Source organism: Ips typographus, linkage group LG6 (genome assembly GCF_016097725.1).
Source record: "Ips typographus isolate SLU linkage group LG6, UJ_Ityp_2.0, whole genome shotgun sequence".
Taxonomy (NCBI): Eukaryota; Metazoa; Arthropoda; class Insecta; order Coleoptera; family Curculionidae; genus Ips; species Ips typographus.
In genome coordinates this window covers 2,837,721-2,860,499 of record NC_138427.1, presented here as the reverse complement: position 1 = coordinate 2,860,499, position 22,779 = coordinate 2,837,721, and the positions used below count along the sequence as shown (strand labels likewise).

At 34.1% G+C, this 22,779-nt stretch overlaps 1 protein-coding gene across 4 annotated transcripts in view; it reads right to left on the bottom strand.

The window, feature by feature from the left end:
* Fas2 (neural cell adhesion molecule fasciclin 2) overlaps positions 1-22,779 on the bottom strand; it is a 58,498-nt gene that overhangs the window by 6,348 nt on the left and 29,371 nt on the right. For all 4 annotated transcript variants that reach the window (XM_081982706.1, XM_081982710.1, XM_081982707.1 and 1 more), the window contains exons 2-10: positions 6,676-6,869; positions 6,197-6,329; positions 5,879-6,141; positions 5,643-5,823; positions 4,852-5,154; positions 2,843-3,200; positions 1,812-2,065; positions 1,378-1,658; positions 154-337 (exon numbers count right to left, since the gene is read on the bottom strand). In XM_081982706.1, the coding sequence (XP_081838832.1) occupies positions 154-337; positions 1,378-1,658; positions 1,812-2,065; positions 2,843-3,200; positions 4,852-5,154; positions 5,643-5,823; positions 5,879-6,141; positions 6,197-6,329; positions 6,676-6,869 (2,151 nt within the window). The remainder of the gene's footprint in view (positions 1-153; positions 338-1,377; positions 1,659-1,811; positions 2,066-2,842; positions 3,201-4,851; positions 5,155-5,642; positions 5,824-5,878; positions 6,142-6,196; positions 6,330-6,675; positions 6,870-22,779) is intronic.

The following is a 22,779-nucleotide window of genomic DNA, read 5'->3' as shown; positions in this document are numbered from 1 at the left end:
CCAAAAATAAAAACGAACACAAAAGCAAAACAAAACGAAAAAACTAAACAAATACTAAAGCAAAAACACAAAACCACACGTAAAAATTCACGCACATCACACAACTTGTATTCACCAATGAGTCTGTGTGATAGTTATAATATTCCCGCTCACCTCTTGCAGTTCTGAATCTTAAAGTAGCTGGAGTACTGTCTCCGATAGAGTTATGTGCCCTCAGTTCCACTTTGTACGAAGTGTCCGGTAATAGCCGGTCTAAGGGATAATTCGTGTACTGAACAGACTGTTCGATGTTTTCACTACATTCGATGTCTTTTTCTACTCCATTTGTCCTTTCCACCTGGAAAAATCACACAGTTACTAAAAAATAAATATTTTATTTATGTCATAAAGTTTCCTCGTTTCACTAAGAGTAACAAAACAAAATTAGTGTTGGAAGTTTCAAAACAAACAAAACTTACTCAAAGGAAACTTGTCTCCAAATCCAGAAAGAGATTGAAATAGTTAGAAGTAAAGGTTTTATAAAAATAGTTACGTTTTTTTGTATCACTCATTTGGAGTATTACTGCTATTATTTGGATTAAAGTTTTTTTTATTCAGTATAATAATGACTTGCAATAATTATTTATGGATGATCATCATGTGACCACTGTCAAAATATTAATTGTGATAAATCTTAGAAACGCGTCTTGTAAGAAACTTTAATTCTTGCAGATTTGGCACTCATTTTATGGCTAAAAAAGCCTCAAACAAACATACACTCTGTATTTTTAGGTAGATTAAACAGCTTTCCTCATCACTACTTCACTCGTTTCAAATTTAATTATTTTCCGGTCGACATCACTTAATTTTAGGTTTAAAATTCGCTATTTTATTTAATCCAGCCAAATTTTCTCGCGTTATTTTAATTAAAGTAAATAATGACCCAATCCGACTGGACTGTGTTTAGATAACTGTACTGAATTATGTTATTAATAATTTAAATTTAATGGAAACTTACTATAAAATAATACTTTTTTGCTTCCGTTTTACGGAACGAACTAGAATCAAGAATGATACATACATATTTCAATAGTTTTCAGAAGGAGAGCGGGCTGTTATTGACTTTTGTTTCAGTTTGAAGCGAATCTATTCCCGTAAGTTTGCCTGCGAAATAAGTGCAATCATTATTTGATGCAATTATTGTTTCAGTGCTGCCATATGAAATTTTAATTTAAATTACTATATAAATTCAATATTTAGTAAGAATAATTATTATCAGTTCAATTGTGCAAACATTTAAAATTATTACCATCAGAAGTGTTTATTTTAATATAACAACGTTTAATTGTTGTATTGGGTTAATTTGATAATTTCAACATTTCTGTTTACGAAACTCACCTGACAATATCGAATTTGATAATACTCGATAGGTTCTCCATTATCGGCGGGGACGTTCCATCGAAGTTCGAAATGATCGGAATACAAGCTGGATAATTCGAGTTTTTCGGTCCAATTAGCCACACCGGGTACCAAAATGGTTGGTTCTGCGGGCACCGACCGACGTGGCATCGTAAAAGTCGGTCCATTAATCCAAGGCCCCATACCAACGTCATTTGTGGCCGCAAATCGGAAATGATAAGTTACTTCCGGGATCAAGTTTTCCAAAATGTAGGGTGCACCTAGAAAAAAATTAGTATAATGGCTTGAATCTGATATTTCAAAAACAGTCATTAAGTTGATAGCTGTAACACGACACTGCTAATAGTTCTCCGAAATTTAATTAACTAGAAATAGTCCCGAGGCTTCACTTTATGGACAAATTTGCAGCTTACCATAACTCCATACATGCTTCAAAGCTTGTTCCCACAATGGTTGCCTTTCCGGTTTGTATTGCACTACATACGATCTAATTGGCAATCCGTCGTAATTACTGGGGGGTACGATAGAAAATTTAATAGTTGTTGCGGTAATGTTCTCAGCTCTGACTTGACCAATCACCAATGGAACAAAACCCTGTTTTAATTTGATGTTAATTGAAGCCTCGCCCAACGCGTTCCTCGCTATGCATTCGTATTGGGTGTAATAACTGAAAGAAATACAAGTTTACCAAAGCGGAAAAATTGTTAGCGAAAAGTAAACAGTACAAGCCGGGAAATACGCTGTAGAGGAAATTTATGAAAGGGTAGTTTGGGTTGGTGGCTAATTGTTATTTACTCTCAGTTCTCTCGATATGCGTAAGTTTAAACAGAGAAAAGCCGGAAGCCAAAATTAACTGCTGATATGTTCATTTTAACGGTATGGTGAATATTGTTTACCATTTCAAACTTTAGGGTCTAGTCTCAGAAGTTTCTGCTCTTAATGTTCTATTATTACGTTATTCCGTCAGATTATCATAATTTCAGGGAAATTAACGTTACGCAATCAATTCATTTTCCCCTTTAAGCAACCTTGACATATTAAATTAATAAAGATAACGTTTAGTCGGAATCAAAATAAAAAACTTGTTAACCAGACCAACACAGTTTCTGACGTAAATCGAATCTTTCTCTAACTAGAGCAGACAAGATCGAAAGAGCACTTCAAATCATATTACGCTTCCCCACAAAAACCTAACATTGTGATATTTTCTTTTATTAAAAACTTGCATCTTTGGTAGTAATAAGGAAATGTTATTTAATTGCTGTAAATTTTATTGATAGTGTGAGTCTCCTGGAAACTTTCCAGCAAAATTCCACTAACGGAATCGTAACCAGTTATCGAAACGACTACGGCGACCTTAATGATAATATCATGGAAATTCAGGTTTGTCGCAGTGCCTAAATTTATTTTTGCTAGTAGAATTTAGGATTTTTTGCACACTTACCGTGGTTCATTATATGGTTTGACAATAAGGAAAGACTGCGGACTGGTGCCGATAACCTCAAAATTGTTTCGCGAAACTCGACCGTGCTGGAAGTTCTCTTCGGAGATTTCAATTTGATTCCACCGCCAAACGATCGTGGCATTAGGAATGGCTTCGGGCAGGCAAGATAAATTCCCTGGCCTACCATCCCAGCTCCAAACAGGAGGTAAATCTCTGGTTCGATTAAATGTTGGCTTAAACCACACTGTTATGTGTCCGTTCTTGTAAGCCGCTCCCGTAGGATTCTCGGCAATGCATTGGTATAGACCGTCGTCGCTCCGAATTACGTTTTTTATGATAAGCGTGCCCGAAGATTCACCTGAAATTTCAGTTAAAAACAAGTTGACTAAAAACCGTAGGGGAGAAGTAAAAGCGGGTTTTAATTTAACTTTCTGTTGTTTGTCTTTCGGAAAGTACACTCTACATTGTTCGGGAAAAAGAAACCGGCTTTGCTGTTGTTTGTAAGGTTAAATTAGTTTCCAACTTTAAACTCGTGTTTGTAATTTGCAACTAAACCAGTTATGTGTCTCTGTAGATTTATTTTTTTTTATAAATATTGTATTTTGCATTGAAGAATTTTGAGATCATACAAGGAAATGTGAAATTAAGCAGAACATTTTCTATGAACTACAAAGTTGACGCTGATTGAGGCAAGCTCAAACAGATTGACAGATAAACAAGTATTAAAAACGATTAACTGTGACAATCATCAAATTGACATTTTCCTTCATTTTTTAATTTCACGACTTAACATTGTCAGATAAGTTGGAAAAGTGCCTTCTACGACGAAAACATAAGATTTTTACAGATAAAGTGATTCTAAAAGCAACTGGCATTTATAATACTACTGTTGAGAGGTGTACAAAGTATTTGAGATGTCTCTGTATTTCTGATGTGATTTCTAGTCCAGAGTCATCTGACAGTATTGAAAGAATCTTGGAGGTTTGAAGAGTATTAGAGGTATCGGCAGTTTTAAAAATGATTCTAAAAGCATCTATCAATATTAATTTTTAACTAATTTGTGGCATTTTGAAAATGACTTTAGGCTTCTTCAAGGCTTTACAAACTTTTGGTATTTTTAAATACATTTTTAGAGCGATCTGGCAATATAAGGCAAAGTTTTAGATGATTTTAGAGCTCTCTACTAATTTTAAAACGATTTTAAAGACTTCTCTAGCATTTCCAAAATAATTAGGAGTCTTTAGCTACTTTATAATTATTGTACAGGATGAGTTAGGGTTAAGCAGACATCTATAATTATTTTTTTTCGTTGTTTTGGTGCCTTTTAAACAAACCGAGAAACAAACACTACTGAATAATCACTGCGCAGGGTAAGTTACTTAGTAAAAAATGTACATGCCACTGAATTGAGTATTTTTTTTTAAGATTATCAAACCATGTACTTCACTTAACAAAACTGGACAAAATATGCAGTCATTAAATTCAGTTGTTTATCAAAAAATTAAACTTTTTTTCCAATTTTAATTTCCAAAACTACAGCTCAAATAGCATTTGTCAACACCCTGTATAAGTTCAATAAGACACACATTAAGCATCTGAGAAAATAGCATTTAAGTTCTACAAGAAAAACTGAAAATATCCTGTTATTAAGCCTGCAAGCACCACTTTAACAAAATAGAATCCACTGAAAATTTCGCAAAGTTATAAACAAGACGTTTATAAGATTAAATTAGTTTCGAACTTAGCTGGGTTTATAAAACTTTTGCTCAACTATTTTAGTTTATAAGCTTTCGGAAAGCTGTTTTTTATTGCTTCTGGTTAGTTACAATGTGATTAAGTTTCGAACGTGGGTAATTAATTAATCAAAAAATGTTGTTTGGTCAAACTTGGACTATAAGTAAAATTTTACTAGTTTGATAAGTTTAGTAATATAATTAATGAAAGTGAAACACAAAATGTAGATACTAAATAGTCAAAGTGTATTTCGCTTTGAAATTCAAGGACCTTACCTGCATCATTATTGGTTTGTTGTTCCAAAGTGATTCGGTCATCGTTGGGCTGTTGGCCAACTTGAAACGGTTCAGGATTGCTGAGTTTCCGAAACGTAACTCTGGGTGGTGGTCTGCCCTTTGTTTTGCATACTAGTCGGGTCTCGTTACCCACAGGTGTTGTACTGTTCAACAATTCGTATATTTGCGGCTTGACTAAAACGTTTATCCGAACTTCTGTTTCGGCCCGATCCGCTGGATTCGTGGCCACACATTTATACATGCCATCGTCGCCGGATTCGACTCGGTTCATAATTAGTTCTCCTGTAACAATTATAAGCTGTAGCAATTCAATTTGCGACTTTACGTCTAAAATATCCGTTTGATATTGTACTAATTTGCAAGTTTAAACTGTCACTAACTAGATTAGAAATGTAGGAATTTCAGTTTGAAAAGACATTCTATTTTTAATATTTGGGTTGCGTTGTTAAATGATCCTGGATTACAGTGTGTTATTCAAGACTTTTTCAAAAACAACACTGAAGAACTTCCTACACTTCCAAACAAATCAAAACATATTACCATACGGAAATATAAAAATATAGCCGGAAGTAACACTTGCATTAAATATTAAATTTCAAATACGGCACCGTAAAACAGGAATTTTCTAATAAAATAGTACGGGAGAAATGGCAATATGTATTCCGGATAAATTTACATATCTCCAGTCATATAAAGTTTCGCCTCAAGAAAACCACTAGGGAATTGAGGTCTCTGGAAAACTGACGTTTAAATTCAGAAAGCGTGCTCACCTGTTAACTCCTTAACGGAAAATCTATCGGTTTTCGATAAATCCCTTCGTCCGTCCAGTTTAATCCATTGATATTTTGGAGGAGGTTTCCCTGTAGCTTTACATTTAACAGATGCAGTTTCACCTTCAACAACTTGAACCGGATCCATTGGGAGGATTTTTGGAGGTACTTGAACTTCCACCTACACAAAAAAAAACCACCATAACTCAGTGTTTTGTAAAAAAACTGAAACTTACATTGATGTTTCTAGTTTTATATACTCCAGTCACAGGCACTAAAGCAGAACATTTGTAAGTTCCATCATCAGCTTCGGTCACATTTGGAATAATAAGTCCGTCAGTTTCCCTAATATACTTTTCCTCTTTTTCTCCAATCAGTTCGTCACCTTTATACCAGTCAATGTAAGGGAAGGGATCACCACGTACTTTGCATTTAATTTTATACTTGGAACCCGCTTTGGGGTATTGATTTTCCGGAGCATCGGTGAACTGGACATCGACTAAAAGTAGCCAAACATTTTAATTCTAGCCTGGACAACGCAAATACAAACTTACTAAAGGTGCTAACTTCAACTGAAGACGTTAGAGACTCGGAAGTTTCGTAATTGGCATGGCAACTGTAATTCCCTGCTTGTTGTTCTGTTAAACCGGTAAAGACTAGCATAATGCCCACATCGCCAGGCACGTCCTATAATAAAACTCAGGTGAAATTTAGTTTGTTACAGAACTCGTTTTCCACATCAATGTATTAGACTCCGTTATGATAATTGGAATAAAAGTTTCTCAAAACTGCAGTTGGTGAAAATTTGAAAGTCATTAATTTTAAAACGCTTCAATAACCTTGGAGTAAACGTGTACATAAACAGACAAACAAATTGCGCTATCCGAATGCCAAAAGCAATTTGGGCACAAATCACTTTGAACGCAAATAAATCTGGAAATTTTACGTTTCCAATAAACTAGACACTTTGGAAAGAGATCTACGGCACTCGTTTTTAAGAAAATTAAGTCTGGCATCCAACAATAAATTTTACCTGAATATACATTGGACTACTGCGATGGCTGTTTTCGATTCTACGATTATTTTTGTCTCTCCACTCTAAGTTTGTGATTAATCCTGGATTTGGAACATTGGGCCGACACGCCAACACGAGATTTTCACCAAGTTCTTTCCGAATCGGCCGATAACGAGGTTGAATTTCCAAAATTTTTGTCTGGGCTACTATCCCTGAAACAGAAATTAAAAACGTCAACTTCTAACAAAAACCTTTACAGACGCAGACTAAATTATTCGGAAAATGTCTTGGCAGCATATTTGTCTCGCGGAATAAATAAACGACGAGCTGGGATAATTTGATTTGGGGTCTTTAATTCCTCCCTCTAAATCCCAGTAACGAAGATTTACTCAATTCAGCTCCTTATCATTTCGAGTATGCAATTAAGGAACAATTTAGAGTCCTGAATCGAAATAAATGCCCGCCAACTTCATTTCCAAGATTTGTCTGCGTGGATATTTCATTCCGTTTAAGCCGATTGTAAACTGCGAAATCGAATTAACCAACGCAGGTTCCAATTAACTTAAGACCGGAGAATTTAAGATTCATAACAGACTGTTGTTGTAACTAGTGTAGTTTTAAAATATTTTAATGTAAACACTGAGAGTTTGATGTAGTGATAGTAACGCAAAGTTGCTCTATCAAAATTAGAAAGTTTGCTTCAATATGAGCAAGTTAACGTTCCGTGAAATTACTGGGGTAAATCTGACTAGCTTAAGTTACCCAACTGTAAAAACTAATCAAGGAGGAATCCAATCGAAATATTAGAGGGGAGGGACCATATGAGAATATTTCCTGATTTTTTAATATTTTCCTAATTTCCACACATATCGTATACGTTTTTGTACCATTTTTTACACAAAAAGGTAAGAATGTACTGTAGTTGGCTTTTGGATTTATTTTCTGGAAACAACCTTTTTCTCCTAAAGTTTTCGAAATTTTTTCAAAATGAAGTTTTCGACTCTACTAAACTGTTGAATGGTGAAGATACAGAGGGTATCTTCTTCATTTTACCAAGTAGAACATCTCATGGACATTTTGCTAAATATCTGGGATGTAGCACAAAAACTTTTCAGAATTGAGCTTTTTGGATCTAGGTTAGGTTATCTTAGGCTGTAAAAAAACCATTTTCACATTTTCACATGAAAATTAGGTCTTCTGGATCAAAATTCAGGTTTTTTTCTCGTTTCACCCTGTATGATCGTTATTAACAAGTACAATTCCTCAAAAAATAAGTTCACTGCTAAAGTAGCAAGAAAATCCTATCAAAAACCAGAAACATAATACAAAAATTATGTATTAATTATGTATTAAAGCTGTTAACACGTTTTACCATATAAAAATGTATATTTTTATATTTATACTAGAGTCCCATGGCAAATCTACAAAATTGTCTTCTTCAGACTAGAGTAGAGCTGTTGATCACCCTGTAATTTTTAAGTGTCAAGTTCTAAAATCGTATTAAAACTGAAACGTAGGAAATTTAATTTCCTGGATTTGGAAACTAGACGAGTTCCCGACTGAAATCCAAGAAAAACAAAAAGCATTTTCCCTTCTATTAAATTCCCTTTCGTCAAGTGTCCTGACAACACCCGCGAAATAAGTATTAATTCACTGCCAGTCAGCAAAAGCTTTTATAATTATATAGAAGAGATCGTGAACGGAAAACGGATCAGGGAGGCAGTTAAGTGAATCCCAGAGAGAGGTGGCGTAAGCAGGACTAGAAATTGCATATTTTATGGACGAGCGCGAGACCGGAATGACTTACCCGAAAACTGCATTCAATCTGATGAATTAGGTCCTGAAGTAATTTAATATTAGCCGGATCAACGGGGAATTTCACGCTCTTTTGCTAATTAGTTTACTGATCCACTGTATATTTATGTCTACTACGAGTTCCGCTTTCGTTACAAATGATGTCGTTAGTTTTTTTACTTTTGCGTAATAAACGCAGCGCTAACAGGAAGTGCAATAAACAGGAAAATGGATAAAGTTCTATCCTGCAAACGTAGAAATAATTGCTCTCTCCGCTGTAAAAGCAAATAGGTGGTCGCACTATCCCATAGGCCATTTTCCTAAAAACTGCACCTATTTGCTTTGTGGCTGGCTTTGCGCTTTAATTAAAATAGCGTTTATGGTGGATCAATAACTGCTGGATTACTATATTATTGATACATTGGAAAACGGAATAACTAATGCGTAAACTTTTTCGTTTATGCCTTTATATCAGAGTGGACTAAACTAAAGCTAGTTAATATTAAATTTTGTTGTTCATTATACAACACATTCTTCAGTACCACAATCAATTTTAAAAGTACATTTTTCTACTCTCTGGATATACCAAAATGTTTCTAAAAGCTTCTAATAATATTAAAATATTTTCAGAATGTTTTTAAAATATTTGTAGAGCTCTTTGGCAATTTTTGAAAGGTATTCAGTATTATGTAGAGGGCTTTGGCATTCTCGAAATGCTTTTAGAGGTTTGTGGCAATTCTAACAAAAATTTTGTAAATTGTAGACATTTGTAGATTCTTTTTGAAATTATCGAGAGGTTTTCAGTAGTATTTAGAGACCTTTGGCATTCCTAAAATACTTTGAGAAAAGATCTTAGAAGGTTTAGGAAATGTCTAAAGACTTCCAATACTGCCAATTTTTGAAAAGTTTTCTGGCATTTGCAAAATGCTCCTAGAAGCTTCTGGCTATTTTAACATATTCTTGGAATGGTTTCTGGTCATTTTTGAGAGGGTTTTAGTAGTACTTAGAGGTCTATGGTATTTCCGAAATGCTTTAAAGAGCTTCCGGCAAATTAAAAAATAATATTGAAAGGTTTAGGCACTTGTAGAGGGTTCTGGCAAACTTTTGATTATCAGTAGTATTTAGAAGGCTTTAGAATTTTGGAGATGATTTTCCAGTCTTCTGGCAAGGTTTAAGACATTCTTGAAGTGTTTAAGGTAAAGGGTTCTGGCATATTTTAAAACATTCTGAGATTGTTTAAGACATCAAATTTTCAGAGGTTTTCAGTAGTATGTAGGGTCCTCTTGTGGTTTCCGAAATACTTTTATATGGTTTTGGCAATTCTAAAAAAATCTTGGAAATTTCAGAACACTTAGAGAAGCTTCTGACAGTTTTTGGGGGGGTTTCAGTAGCATTTACGTCTGGCATTACCGAAATACTTTTAAAAGCTTTAGTTTAGGACACTTCTTTAGTCTTTCAACTAAAAAGATTTGTTGGGAAATATTACTATACTACTTGCCATTTATACGCGTGCTAATTAACAGCCATAGAGTTTTAGAGCCAGTCAACTCATAAATTGTTTCTCCAACTAATAAACCACAGATCTCTATTATCTCCATCTCGGAGTATTAACTGTGCTGTTGGTGAACCGAAGTCGTCATTAATCACGTACAATTAATCTTAGATTACTCGATATTCAACAGTAACAAATTACCTAGTGTTTCGGTTTGTAGGAATTCACCTACATACAATGGTTTTGACCAACACATTTGTTATTAAAGACATAAAATGTCATTTAGAGAGCCCCTATCTCGAAAACAATAGAACGCAAAGGGCGGATTAATAAAAACAGAAAATTTCCAATGCGATCAGTCATTCTGAATTTATTTGAATACTCACTTATCATCAATCATACTTCCAGACATTAACCAAAGGGAAAAGGGGATTCTGTTCGATATTTAGAAAGCGTCATCGTCAATTTTGTCTCATCATCATAGTGCAGACTCATTGTTTTGCAAGAATATATTACACATGGGGGTGAACAAAGCAGGAAATTTGTTATTACAACTTGTTACAGCCTTGAAATTCATCCCTTTGTGATAGGTTACACGTTAATATGTTTTCAGGAAATTTATATATGATGAAATGTCAAAAAAATGCAGCATGGAATTTTAAAGCTTTTCAGGCTCCATTTGAATATTTTTCATCCAAACTATCAATATTAATCGGACGCGTTTTGGAGAGATTAGCTTTTCAGTTGTTCATCTGGAATTTATTCAAATTGAACCGGTTCGGAATTTAAAATGAAAGTTATTTAAAAAAATGGTTTTTACTATACGGGATACACTCCCTCTTCCATGTCTGGGAGATGTTTCCCGTTTCCTTTTGACATTCGTTCAACGTTTTGAGTTTGACCGAGGGGATGGTAAAACACATAGATCACGGCTGACATCTTAAACAGCGCGAACTTGGGAAAAATCGAAAAATGTCCTCCATAAATAACGCTGTTGCCGACATACATATTCGATTCCTGCACTTTTTCCTTCTTTCCTTCCCCCAAGTCTTAGCCGCTTTGTTACTTTCCAGGATTTAGAACGGTATACTTAAAAGTAATCCGACAGTAAATTTTCCTTTCCCGCTTTCTTTGGAGGACTGTTTGCTCGTTTCATGGCCCAAACTGAAAAAAGGAACGCGACATCTCTTACACATTATCTTTTAAAAGTTCCAGGTATGTTAAAAGTATTTATTTCCCCTGATCTTAGACAAATTTTGCCGTTGTTGTTCACCCCAGTGTGAATTTAGACTATCCCATTACAAGCTTTATTTTTAGGTTTAGAAGATAACTTTAAATACGTAAGCGGTGGAAACCATTGTCTACCATATTGGTAGACAAATTTGAATTATACAGGGTGTTCAAAAATCAAAACCTGTACGACGTTCCTTAGTGTATTTGATTTCTAACTGTTTAAAATATTACCAACTTTGCAGGATTAAAGATTATTTAAACTTATTTAACACCTAATTATATTAACTATTAAAAAATATTTATTTAAATAAGACAATAAGTCTTTTTTTGTTTCTGTAGCCAATTTATTACGTTATTATTTTCAGAGTTTTGGCTCATTTCGTAGTTTTAGTGAAATTGAAAGGAATCATTTAAATAAAAAAGTTACAACCTTTCAAAAATTAGAAAAATAACATTTTTGGTCAAAAGTGCAATTTTGGCAAATTTTTATTTTGCTCTCTAAAGGTTCCAATGCATAGCAAAAGGTTTTATTTATACCAAAGGACCTTAAATTAGGTGAAATAACCACTTTGAACCTTTCGAAAATTGAAAAAATGGCATTTTTTGTCAAAATTTTCATTTTTTTGTTTTGCTCAAAAAGGGTTCCAATGCACAACAAAGGGCATATTTATACCAAAGAATTAGGTAAAATAAGCACAAAAAATACACTTTAAAATTTTTCAAAGAAATGGACTCAAATTAAACGAATGGTCTATAGAAATTTCTGTCCTTCCAAATTATATAAAACACCATTTTTGTGTAATTAGCTGCAGAAAACACTTCACGACTGCAATACACATATTTGTAAAATTTGTCAAGAATTTTTCTAAATTTGCATTAAAAAATATTTTTGAGACATCTTGAATACTTCTACATATCTACTACTTTACTATTTAAAGTTTTCTTCTAAAACTAAAAATAAAACTTGTAATGGGGTGGTCTAAATTAAATCCACAACCCTGTACAGTGTTTCGCTTGTTCCTAAAATATACATAAAAACTACGCCATATATTAAAAAAAAATCAAAATTTGTTCACCCATTTGTAAAATATTTTTGGGGACGCAGAGATTATGAAAGCAATAAAAAAGTCATTTTGCAAAATCCGATTTTAAACTGGTTGTCAATAGGGATTTGAGTTCAAAGCATTATTAATTATTCCAGTTGGAATCCACTCTGGCATAAATATCGAGGTTTCCAATATGTTTCGAAAAAATCAATACAAGGCTAATAATTAAATTTCCTCAAGCTAAACCCAGTTTAGTTTGACTGAACATCCGTTGTGTTTATATTTCCCACTACAGAAAACCTTAGGGAAATTTCCTACCTATAGACAGTACAACTTAAATGAAGTTGTCAAGCTGGGTCGTGACCCTTATCAAAAAAAAAAAAATTAAATACTCTAAAGGTCTTTGACGTGAACTCCAGAAAGTTTGCGAACCCCCCTCACCCCCGCAACGAAGTTAACCCACGTGATAAACCTACTAAACATCAAACATTTGTATCTTTGTTTGACAACACAATTACGGTCTACTTCCTTATAGACCGAGGTCTACATGGCATAGGGAAATTCGAGCTTTCTTTTCCCCGGTTCGCTTTTATTCAAACCCGCAGTGTTAGGGGAGTGTCATCTTCGTTTGGCTTCAATTGTTCGCCCTTCCTGTACGCAAAAACCGGATCCCGCATCCCCCGAGCCATCCCCTGTGGTTTGAATAATCCCATTTCGCGTTTCTTTCTTCGTTTTAATGTTTTCGAGCTACCTTACCTGTAACAAAGACGATAGAGCATTAATATTAATTTCCGATGAGTGCGTCTCGTGTAAGGGATTGTGTTTTAATCACCTAGCAGGGTGACGAAGGGAGATGGGGAAAATAAGTTCTTAATTTAGGTATTTTACGAGGCAGACAAAAACAGACGTGGATAAATTAGATTAGTAAGCTAATTTGTAATAAAAACAGATTATCAGAGAATATTTAACAAACTTACTTAAGTTACTTAAAATGGTATTTTAACTAAAATAAAAACTTTTTTCTACCACTTTGAACATTAGACAATGGGTAACCATAACAACAAGTCGATAGACTAAATAATATATAAAGCCACCTAAACCACATGGAACATTAGTTTGGCAAGTGTATGCAATTGTAATGCAACTTAATTGGTTTACTACAGTTTGGGGCGTTTTGCGGATCTATTTTCAACTTTTCTGCCATTAATAGAAATTAAAATTAGAACGTAAAATGGTAATTGCAGTGTCTAGCATCCAAAATTGGCTGATAAAATTAATCTAAATTTAATTGAAAGAATAAAGTATGCAAAAGCAAAAAAGTTTGAAAATTAGTTTGGAATAAATCTTTTTCACTTTGCTTTGTTGATACAAGTAAAACGAGAAAAATCCAATTTGCATAGTCGGCCGCCTGGGAACGAAAAATACATCCTTATTTTTTGCCTCTTGATTTTATTTCGAAAGACAAACGACAGCAGTTGAAGAATTTAATTTGTTGATAATGAACTAGTGCGGAACACTTAATGTTCAGTAAATATTGCTTTATTAAAATTCTTGGATCCGTGGCATTAATAAAAGCTTAAACCATTAAACTAAGGCCAGTTGAGAAAGGAATGCCACGATCTCGTTTATGGCTACCAATTTTATTTAATAATTGTTCAAATCGTTAAAGCTGAATATTCCACACCCTCACGATTTGCTTTAGCTGTAAACTCCTTTGAAGAACTTGGAAATGGTGATAGAAAAACAAAGGATGGTGCTCGATAAACAATATGGCTCGAAAACTCTCCCTTTGCATTGCTCTCTTCCCGATAAAAGGAAACCAAATTCGATTTGATCAAATTGCATGGCCCTTTCTCTCTGTACATACACTTTGGGCACCGCCGCGATCGTCTAGATAAACTTAAAGGAATAGGGGAGCAAGCTTTACTTAATTAGAATAAATTTTGGGGCTGTCCAATTAATTGCAAATAATACATTTAGCTAGGGGGACACTGAAAGCTGGAGCGGTGCCGGATAATGGGATTGTGCCCTTTTTCTTACAAATCGTAAATTGGCTCGCCATTAGTTATACGACCCCCATAAAACTCGAAAAATCGCTTTATCAAACTGAAAAATTTATTGATGCTTGCTCTTTAATTCCCATAATTTTGAAAAATGCATTCGATCGGTAATAACAAAACCAAAAATTCCTTTCACAAACAATGTTGGAAAGCTATAATTGCGATTCCAGGGCTTTACATATTAACGACAAAGTTTACCCGGAATATCTTCAATCTGAATGTTAATTAAAATAAGCTATACAACTAGTTGTAGTGTCGAGTGTCTGTTGTTTCATTGTTTGAATACTAATTAATCTGTGACTTGATTTCGAGCAAAATCCATAAAATACAAATTTCCCTTATGGTTTGTTATAGTTGCATATTTGTTTCAGCTATTCTGGCCCAGTTAATAATGTAACTTGGGATTGAATACATTGTTCCTATGAGTGCGAAGTAAACGTAAAGTTCGTCTCAAAGCTAGTGGTAGTGACGTAATAATTGTATTACATGTGAACTGAGCGATTTGAATTTGAAACAAGGGGTAAACCACTGGGGCATTATAGTGTACAAACTGTAGGAATTAGTGGGCATTACTTGGGATATGGCAACATTACTAAGAATAAGTAGGCATTACTGGGCATTGAATTAGTATTATTAATAAAATTGAAAAACTGTAAATTACAATATAAAAAAATTATCTTACAAGGATGCACCAAGAAAGTGATTGAAAGTGAAAAATTGGTCAAATTTGACACCCTCTAGCAGCCAAACCATCTAACCTGTCAACCCAAATAGGGATATTTTTAGGAAGCTCATTTCATTGGCTATCCATTGACGTATAAGCCTCTACTAAAAGTAGTGCAATTAGGCGAGTTTTTAAAAATTAAACAAAAAGATACCCCAAAAAAAATTGGTCAACGTTGACCTTCTAGTGGGCAAACGGCTAACTAATCGATTTTTATACGTCAATGGAAAGCTCGTTTCATTGGCTGTCCATCGACATATCAAAGTATATACAAAGTGCTACAAATACACGTGTGTTATTTACGGTTTAGTGACAGGATGCACCACAAACATTTTTTTGACTGGTGAAAGGCTAATTTGACTATAGAAAATTAGGAAAACACGGTCACGTGACTTACTAGATCTACCACGACGTAATACTTGGAAATTTTTTGAAAAACTGTTTTTGATTTGTTTTTTCAGATGTAACTGTCACTGATTTTTTGACTACACTGTATTATATATTTTGACGTCTTTCTGCACCCATTCCTAGAACAAACCTTGTCTAACACGACAAAAACCAAGACAAAAACCTTTCCTGATATGTATAAATTAAAAATGTTTTGGAGACCGAAAATATCAAATTTCACATAAAATGGTAAATATCTTAGAAACGGATACAGGTATATGACATTAATACACAAAATATATCTAGAATTTGACGTAGAATACAAAAATTAAAAAATATACAGGGTATCCCATTCCGGTTAATTCGTTGCACGCATATTTTCTTATTTTTAATTATTAAAAGAGTTTTTTTTAGACTCTCCAGTTGTGATGATTCAGGAAGTTAGTGGGTTTAGGCTAAGTTAGGTTAATTATTAGGAATTACTGGGCATTACAAGAAATTAGTGGGCATTACTGGCATATTAGGAATTAGTGTACAAAAATACTCAGCGGTTTACCCCTCGATTTGAAATTTGTTCTTAAGAACTAATCTAAGAATTTCAATATGACGTCACAGTTAATGTCTTAACTGTTATTTAATCCAAAAATAAACAGAAAAATTGTTTCCAATGTTTTATCAAAAGAAAGTTTATCTTTTTATGGTCAGAGAATGATAAAAATTGAAATTTTCAACTTTTCCGTTCGATACAAATATTAGGAAAATTAGTCGTCTCCGCTTTTCCCTTTCTGGTCTTGTCACACAAGTTGTCTGAATGGAGTGACATGTGTGAAGGGTGTTTTCATCCCTGGAACTTGACACTTTAAATAGGAAAATCCATCATTTCCATCATTATTGGTTTTAAGAGAATGGGTGACGTGCAGAAAATGTGACTTGATTAATGGATATACGGGCGTACGTGGTAAAGTGGGTTTAATACTTCAAGCGCGTCTAGTTTTTGGGCTTCTGAATTGCCGCTTAGATTGAAATTTCGCATATTCCCTTTGGCTTGCCTATATAAGTATTAAATAGAGGCACTCCATATTTAGAAGGTTTTTCAATGCGTTTATACGGCATTAATTCAACAAAGACGTATTTCCTCTATGCAAAGGTGATGAGAGCAAAACGTGGCTCTATAGATGAATAATTGATAGATAAAAATGTTAATGATGATGCAGTAATTCTAAATAATCAATTAAGTTTCTGATACATTAATTAGACGGGAATTTCACTGTAACTTTATGGTTTAACAGTTCAAAAAAACATCTAATAAACATGCAGACTTCAAAAATATCCTTAAATGATAATTAGCACTGTTAAAATACCTGACGATATTTTTCAGAATGCTTTCTACAATATTTACTAATTTGAGAACCTGTTGAATGACTTTAACTCATTTCTCAGACTCATTTCTCTCAACAACGTTCTTAGACACTTGACAACCGTTTTAACTTGCTTGACTACATTGAAAATGTTTATACGATTTTAACAATCTTCTTCTTTCTTTCTTATTTGAAGACTGAAGAGCAGTTGCCATTTTTTCTTTTTATTAACTTTTATTATTTCTATACACATTGTACGTGGTTTCCACCCTCAAACTGTGAACACAATAATGAAAAAAACGACATATGCGACACTCTTTAAAAACATATTATCGCCAGCAGCACAGGGATGTTAAACTATAAAAAAGAATTAACCGTATAAATTCCAAAAAATGAAATCAGATAACACACATTTAGTAACCGTCACGCTAAGAACCATTCAACGACATGTTTTCCCTCTTTTTTTTGGGGTGAAAAAGGAGCAGAACACTAGGCTATCCCAAAAATGGGGAGTCACGCTCTTCCTACTTGCAATTTTATGGTGCGTAACACAATTATCTTTGTCGCATAAATAACTGGCCGTTAAAATTTGCCTCTATTTCCTCCAGAAAGCGTTTTTCAATCGTTTCTCTCCACTGTCTTTTAAACGCCGGGAGATTCCCTTTTATTTCGGGATTTATGGAGATTGAAAACGTCAATTGGCGATAATAATATTTTCTTGGGGTCAACAAAAATTTATTGATACTGGGAAGAGTAGACATTGCCAACTTTGACTCCAACAGTTTAAAATAAGCCAAATGGAGTGTTTTTTATTCTTTGACCTTTTTTTTTATAAGAAATTCCAAGAGTGTGATCCACAAACAAAAAAAAGGAAACTAACACCATAAAACTACCCATCTAGAAAGAACAGATGACTGAGCCCTAAAATCTTTTTGAAAACAGATTCTTCATAGACACGAACACGTCAGACCTTTTGTCTCTAACTCTTTTGTTCTTCTGCGCTTACGTGGAATTTACTTGAAGGAAACGCTCTATGCTTATTATCCGCCCTTAAATGAAGTTTTTAACGCAAGGCCATTAGGGTGTGCAAGTGAAAGTGTTAAGAACCAGACTAATTAAACTTGCCTCTGAAACTTTAGGGAGTAGAATAGATGGAGGTTGTTTAAGGGTCAGTAAACCCTTTTCTATTGTTATTGTAACGTTATACCGGAGATTTTCAGAACTTCGTGCATAAGTGCAGGATTGACTGCTATTCTGTATTTTGCTGAGTGTAATACTCTTTACACCCCAAGTGAATTTTTATTAGAATGGTTGACGGTATTTGTTACGTGACCAAGATCAAAATCGGTTCTATTGTCCGAGAATTGTCAACGAATCGAAATGCTCTACGATTTCTTTTAATGTTGTTAAGGGATTTTTTTAAGAACAATAAGCTTTTAACCTAAGTAATCACCATTTTCACAAAACTAACTTTACATGTGCAACATTTGCGTAAATCTCAGCACATTGGTCAAAAAAGCAGCTTTCAGCTTTTTCTTGACCAATCACAGTGCTCAAGGGATCTCAAACCTGTCATTCTGTAATGATAACGATAAGTTATAATTCCAAAACAAAAAATCATCATATTTCCCAAAAGTCTCTCATTTGCTTCTGCGGTCTTTTCTTGGATTCCCGTTCACGTTTAAACAAAACGGCAAAAAAACTAAGCTTGTATACATTCTGAAGTATGCAAGTCGACAAAGATTGCCTGAAAAAATTGATAATAAAACGCTTTTACAAGCAATCAAAAGGATTCATGGGCTTAAACAATGCGTTATTTACACTAGACTTGTGTGACACTCTGCAGTTGCTAACTGTTCTCAGGCCTACACATTTATTGACTCAAATATTTTGTAAACCATGTTTAAGCACACATGTTGTACAGTTACGTGCAATGCAGGAGACGCTTTTATTAACATTTTCTTGAAAATTGTTTTAAAACAGCACAATGAACAAATTGTCCTTAAAAGGAAATCAAATTATAGGTTTTCAGTTTAAATTCGATTGAGATTAACAAAGATCCAATAAAAACCTAAAGTGAACGTCTTAATTGCTTCAACCCCCTTTAAATTAAACAATCGGCGTCGGGGTAAAAACGGCGCCACGATGACGAGACGTACAGCGTCCCGACGCGTCCCCAACCATGGAAAACATGTCTGTGGATAGGATGACGCACATGAAATACTCTTATTCCGGAACAATAGGACATCGATATTTTCAGTTCGGTGTTCAAATATCGGAACACGTTGACACTAATATATGTATGTCTATAACTTTTTGAACAACGGGGAAACTGACAAAGTTGCAAAATACTTCTAGATGTAGACTGAATTTTTAAAATTCACTTTTGTTAGCAAAGTAATAAAAATCAAAAACATTTTTAATAACAAACGTATTCAAATACATTCTAAATTACACCAGCAGAAAAAAATGCCTGAATAGCAACCCTACATCGTGAAAAATCATATTTTACCTTGCTTCATACTTAATTGTCCGTATTTCATCGCTGATTGCGATATCTGGACGACGAAAAGGAAAACCAAGAAAGACGTTGTCAAAAAAGAGCACGGCAGAAAATTGGTAATTCATTCAAATAAACCTGGGAAAAGAGCGTGGGGAAAACGTGAAAAGTGTCCGGATATCGAGTTTTAAATTAAAAGTATAAGTCATCCGGTAATTTTTTTTGGTCCCGAGTGTTGTATCGCAAATGCACGCTATTCATGCAGTAAGTAGAATTTACGACCTGAAACAAAACACAAAAAAAATACCTAAATCCTATTATGAATACAATTTAATCCTATTTTTTTTTTGGGAATTGTATGGCGTAAATCACCAGTTTTAATTAACTTTAGATGTTTTGCTGTTAAAAATGTTTTATTCCCCCAAAATCAACAATCAAAATCAAATCTTCGTTTTTTTTTAAAGTAGTTTTAAGCTGAAGTTATTTTAAATTCGAGACCAACCAAGTTAATATCGTTCGGTCTGGATAAGGTAGGCACTTCTTGTAATTGACTGAATAAAAGATCGAATCTTCCGGTTTACTTCTTTTAAATTGTTCTGGATTTTCCTATTCCACTACCTGAACGTTTTAGTTCTCAGATTTTCTTAAATTAGCTTTCGGCTGCTTTTTTGTATATTTTATCTCAGCTTAAGTGTTTTTCGTGATAAGGAAGCTAATGCAAAGGTTTTCTCAACGGTTTCTATAGGTACGGCCAGACACACAATAGCTAGCAATATCAAAAGAGTCCGACCGCGCTCCAACGATATAACTCAAATTTATAGGGTTTCCGCATAAGGGAAAATTTAATAGTTGAGTGGAAGTGCACTATGCAGCTTCCAGGAAAACGAGGAAATTTACTACTTTCAACAAATAGCCTTTGCTAAATTGATTTTCGATAGTATTGTAGCTAATTTGTGGGATTTTCTTCTATTTCAGAGAACAAAGACTCTGATGTTAAGCAGCAGATGTTTTAACTGTAACTCTATTATTTAAAAAGATCTAGTGAAATTGTGTGCTAAATAATTCAATGCAAGGAATAGTGTTTCAACGGTAAGAATGATAATTTTATGGTCATATTAATGCCAGATAGTTTTTGGCATTGGAAACTCTGACAATTGCCAAAAACCATCTGACGTTATTAAAAACCATCTGGCATTGCCAGAGACAATTTGACATCTGCCAAAAACAGTCACATGACAATAAAAAACCCATTTCAACCTTGAAAATGGTCACGTGGCCTTTAGAAGTTTATTTGGAACATCAAAACAGTCACGTGACTTGCAAATTATCATTTTAACCTTAAAAACAGTCACGTGACTATGAGGAAAATATTTTAACATTGAAAATGGTTAGGTGACCTTCAGAAATTTATTTGAAACGTCATACGTTTTTTTCTGGAATTGTTGGAAATTATCTGACAAATGTTAGAAACTGACTGGCATTGTTAGAAACTATCTGACACTGCCAGAAACTACCTGGCATTATTAAAAACCATCTAACAGTGCCAGAAACTAACTGATTGCCAGATAGTTTCTGCTTCATTGTTAGAAATTATCTGGCATTGTTAAAAAATATCTAACAATTGCCAAAAACCATCTGCCATTGTTAAAAATCATCTAGCAGTGCCAGAAACTATCTGACAAACGTCAAAAACTAACTGGAATTCTTAGAGGTTTATCTGATTTTTTTTTTGTCATAAAATATCTGACACTGTTAGAAACTATCTGACAATTACTAGAAATTACCTGGCATCGTCAAAAACCATCTGACAATTGCCAAAAACTAACTGGCATTGTCAGAAACCATCTGGAAGTGCCAGAAACTAACTGTTTGCCAGATAGTTTCTGTTTCATTGTTAGAAATTATCTGACAATGCCAGAAAAAAAATTCACATGGCCCTTCAGAGCCACAAAACCATCAAAGCTTCTACATTCCAAATTTATTTTTACGTTTAGTCATTGATCCAGTTCCCATTCGTGCAATTTCACCTAGTAAGGAGCTTTAAACGTACCTATATTGCAGTAAAACGTAGTACTTTCAGCAGCCCTAAGCGATACGTCGACTGAACATATTTTCGCACTATACGACTCCCCCGTGAGAAGTAAATAGCGGCACACGGCCAAAGTAACACTTCTGACAGTCGGTCTTCCCTTGAGTAAATTGTTAGTTCGCACAAAGAAGGGATCCCAAATGGTTTGGGCGATACGTACTTAAATATATTTTTCACCAAAAAAGAATGTCAGGACAGGATTAATACTGGAAAGAAAAAATAGTTTCTCCAGTAATTTAGTAAAAATAAAGTTACCTGCACATAGATTTCTTTTACTTCACTAGCAAAGCAGTAATTAAAACTAATTTGTCTGAACACCCAAACACCAGAAGGAATTAAATTTAAATTAGGAATTTTCAAGTGTTGCAGGGGTGAAATTGAAAACACCAGGATCATTAATCAGTTTGCCCCAATGATCCTAAAGAAATTGCAATTAAAATTAATGCACCAGGGTGAAAAACAACTATTTTGGAAACCTCTAAATCAATTGAATTCTTGTTACAACTTTACGACATGTAATTCCGAAAGGATACGTACTAGGCCATGAATAATTCAACTTTTTTCTTGGAATTTCCAAGATTGTATTTGTCTGGATGTAAAACTCCCATCCAGGTGACATTTTTCCGCTCGCTCGCTAAGATTAATAACTAGTTTTCTCCCATTTATTCTGATTTCCAAGCTACTCAGAAGACACTCTGCCGGAAATTTATGGTTGTCGAAATTCATCGCTTTTGGTCTTGCGAATAATCCATATTTTATGAACGTTCTTCTGTGTTACACTTTCCTTCCAGGTCCTCAATGGGATCGCTGATTAATGATAAGATCGTTTTTCCTCTCCATTTTAGATGAGCCAGTATTAAAACTTGGCTTTTTGTACGTACGTAGCAGTAAATCATTCCGACTTTCACATGTAAAGAACATTAATGTGATGGCTTTTATTTGTCCATTAATATCTTCTCGATAAAATAGATAACAAAATCTGTTCAATATTTTTCGTGATGGAAAAGGCCATAAATAATCCATCACGTCTTTGCAACTGTAAAAGACGTATTCAGATTTCCTATTTGAATTCACTGCATATAAATCGATGATTTGCTGAATCGAACATGAAGTTGTTATGGATTGGGCCAGTAATATAATCCACGCCCAATCTACTGGCTAAACTGATTTTTCAATGCAATTTTCAGGTAAATTACTATCAATTTATTCACAAACTAACCGTGTTTTTCATATAGTGTTCATGAAACGGTAATACCCTTGTCTGTCACACCAAATCCTAACTATTTAGTCTGACAACACAAGATTTGGGATGACTTATCGTTTAATTAATCATAAAACTGACATGGATTCTAAGTTTAGAATATTTGCTTCTAGAATAGCGTTTCAGTATGATTTAGTTCATTACAAAACGATGTAAATCACAACAGTAATTTTTGCTT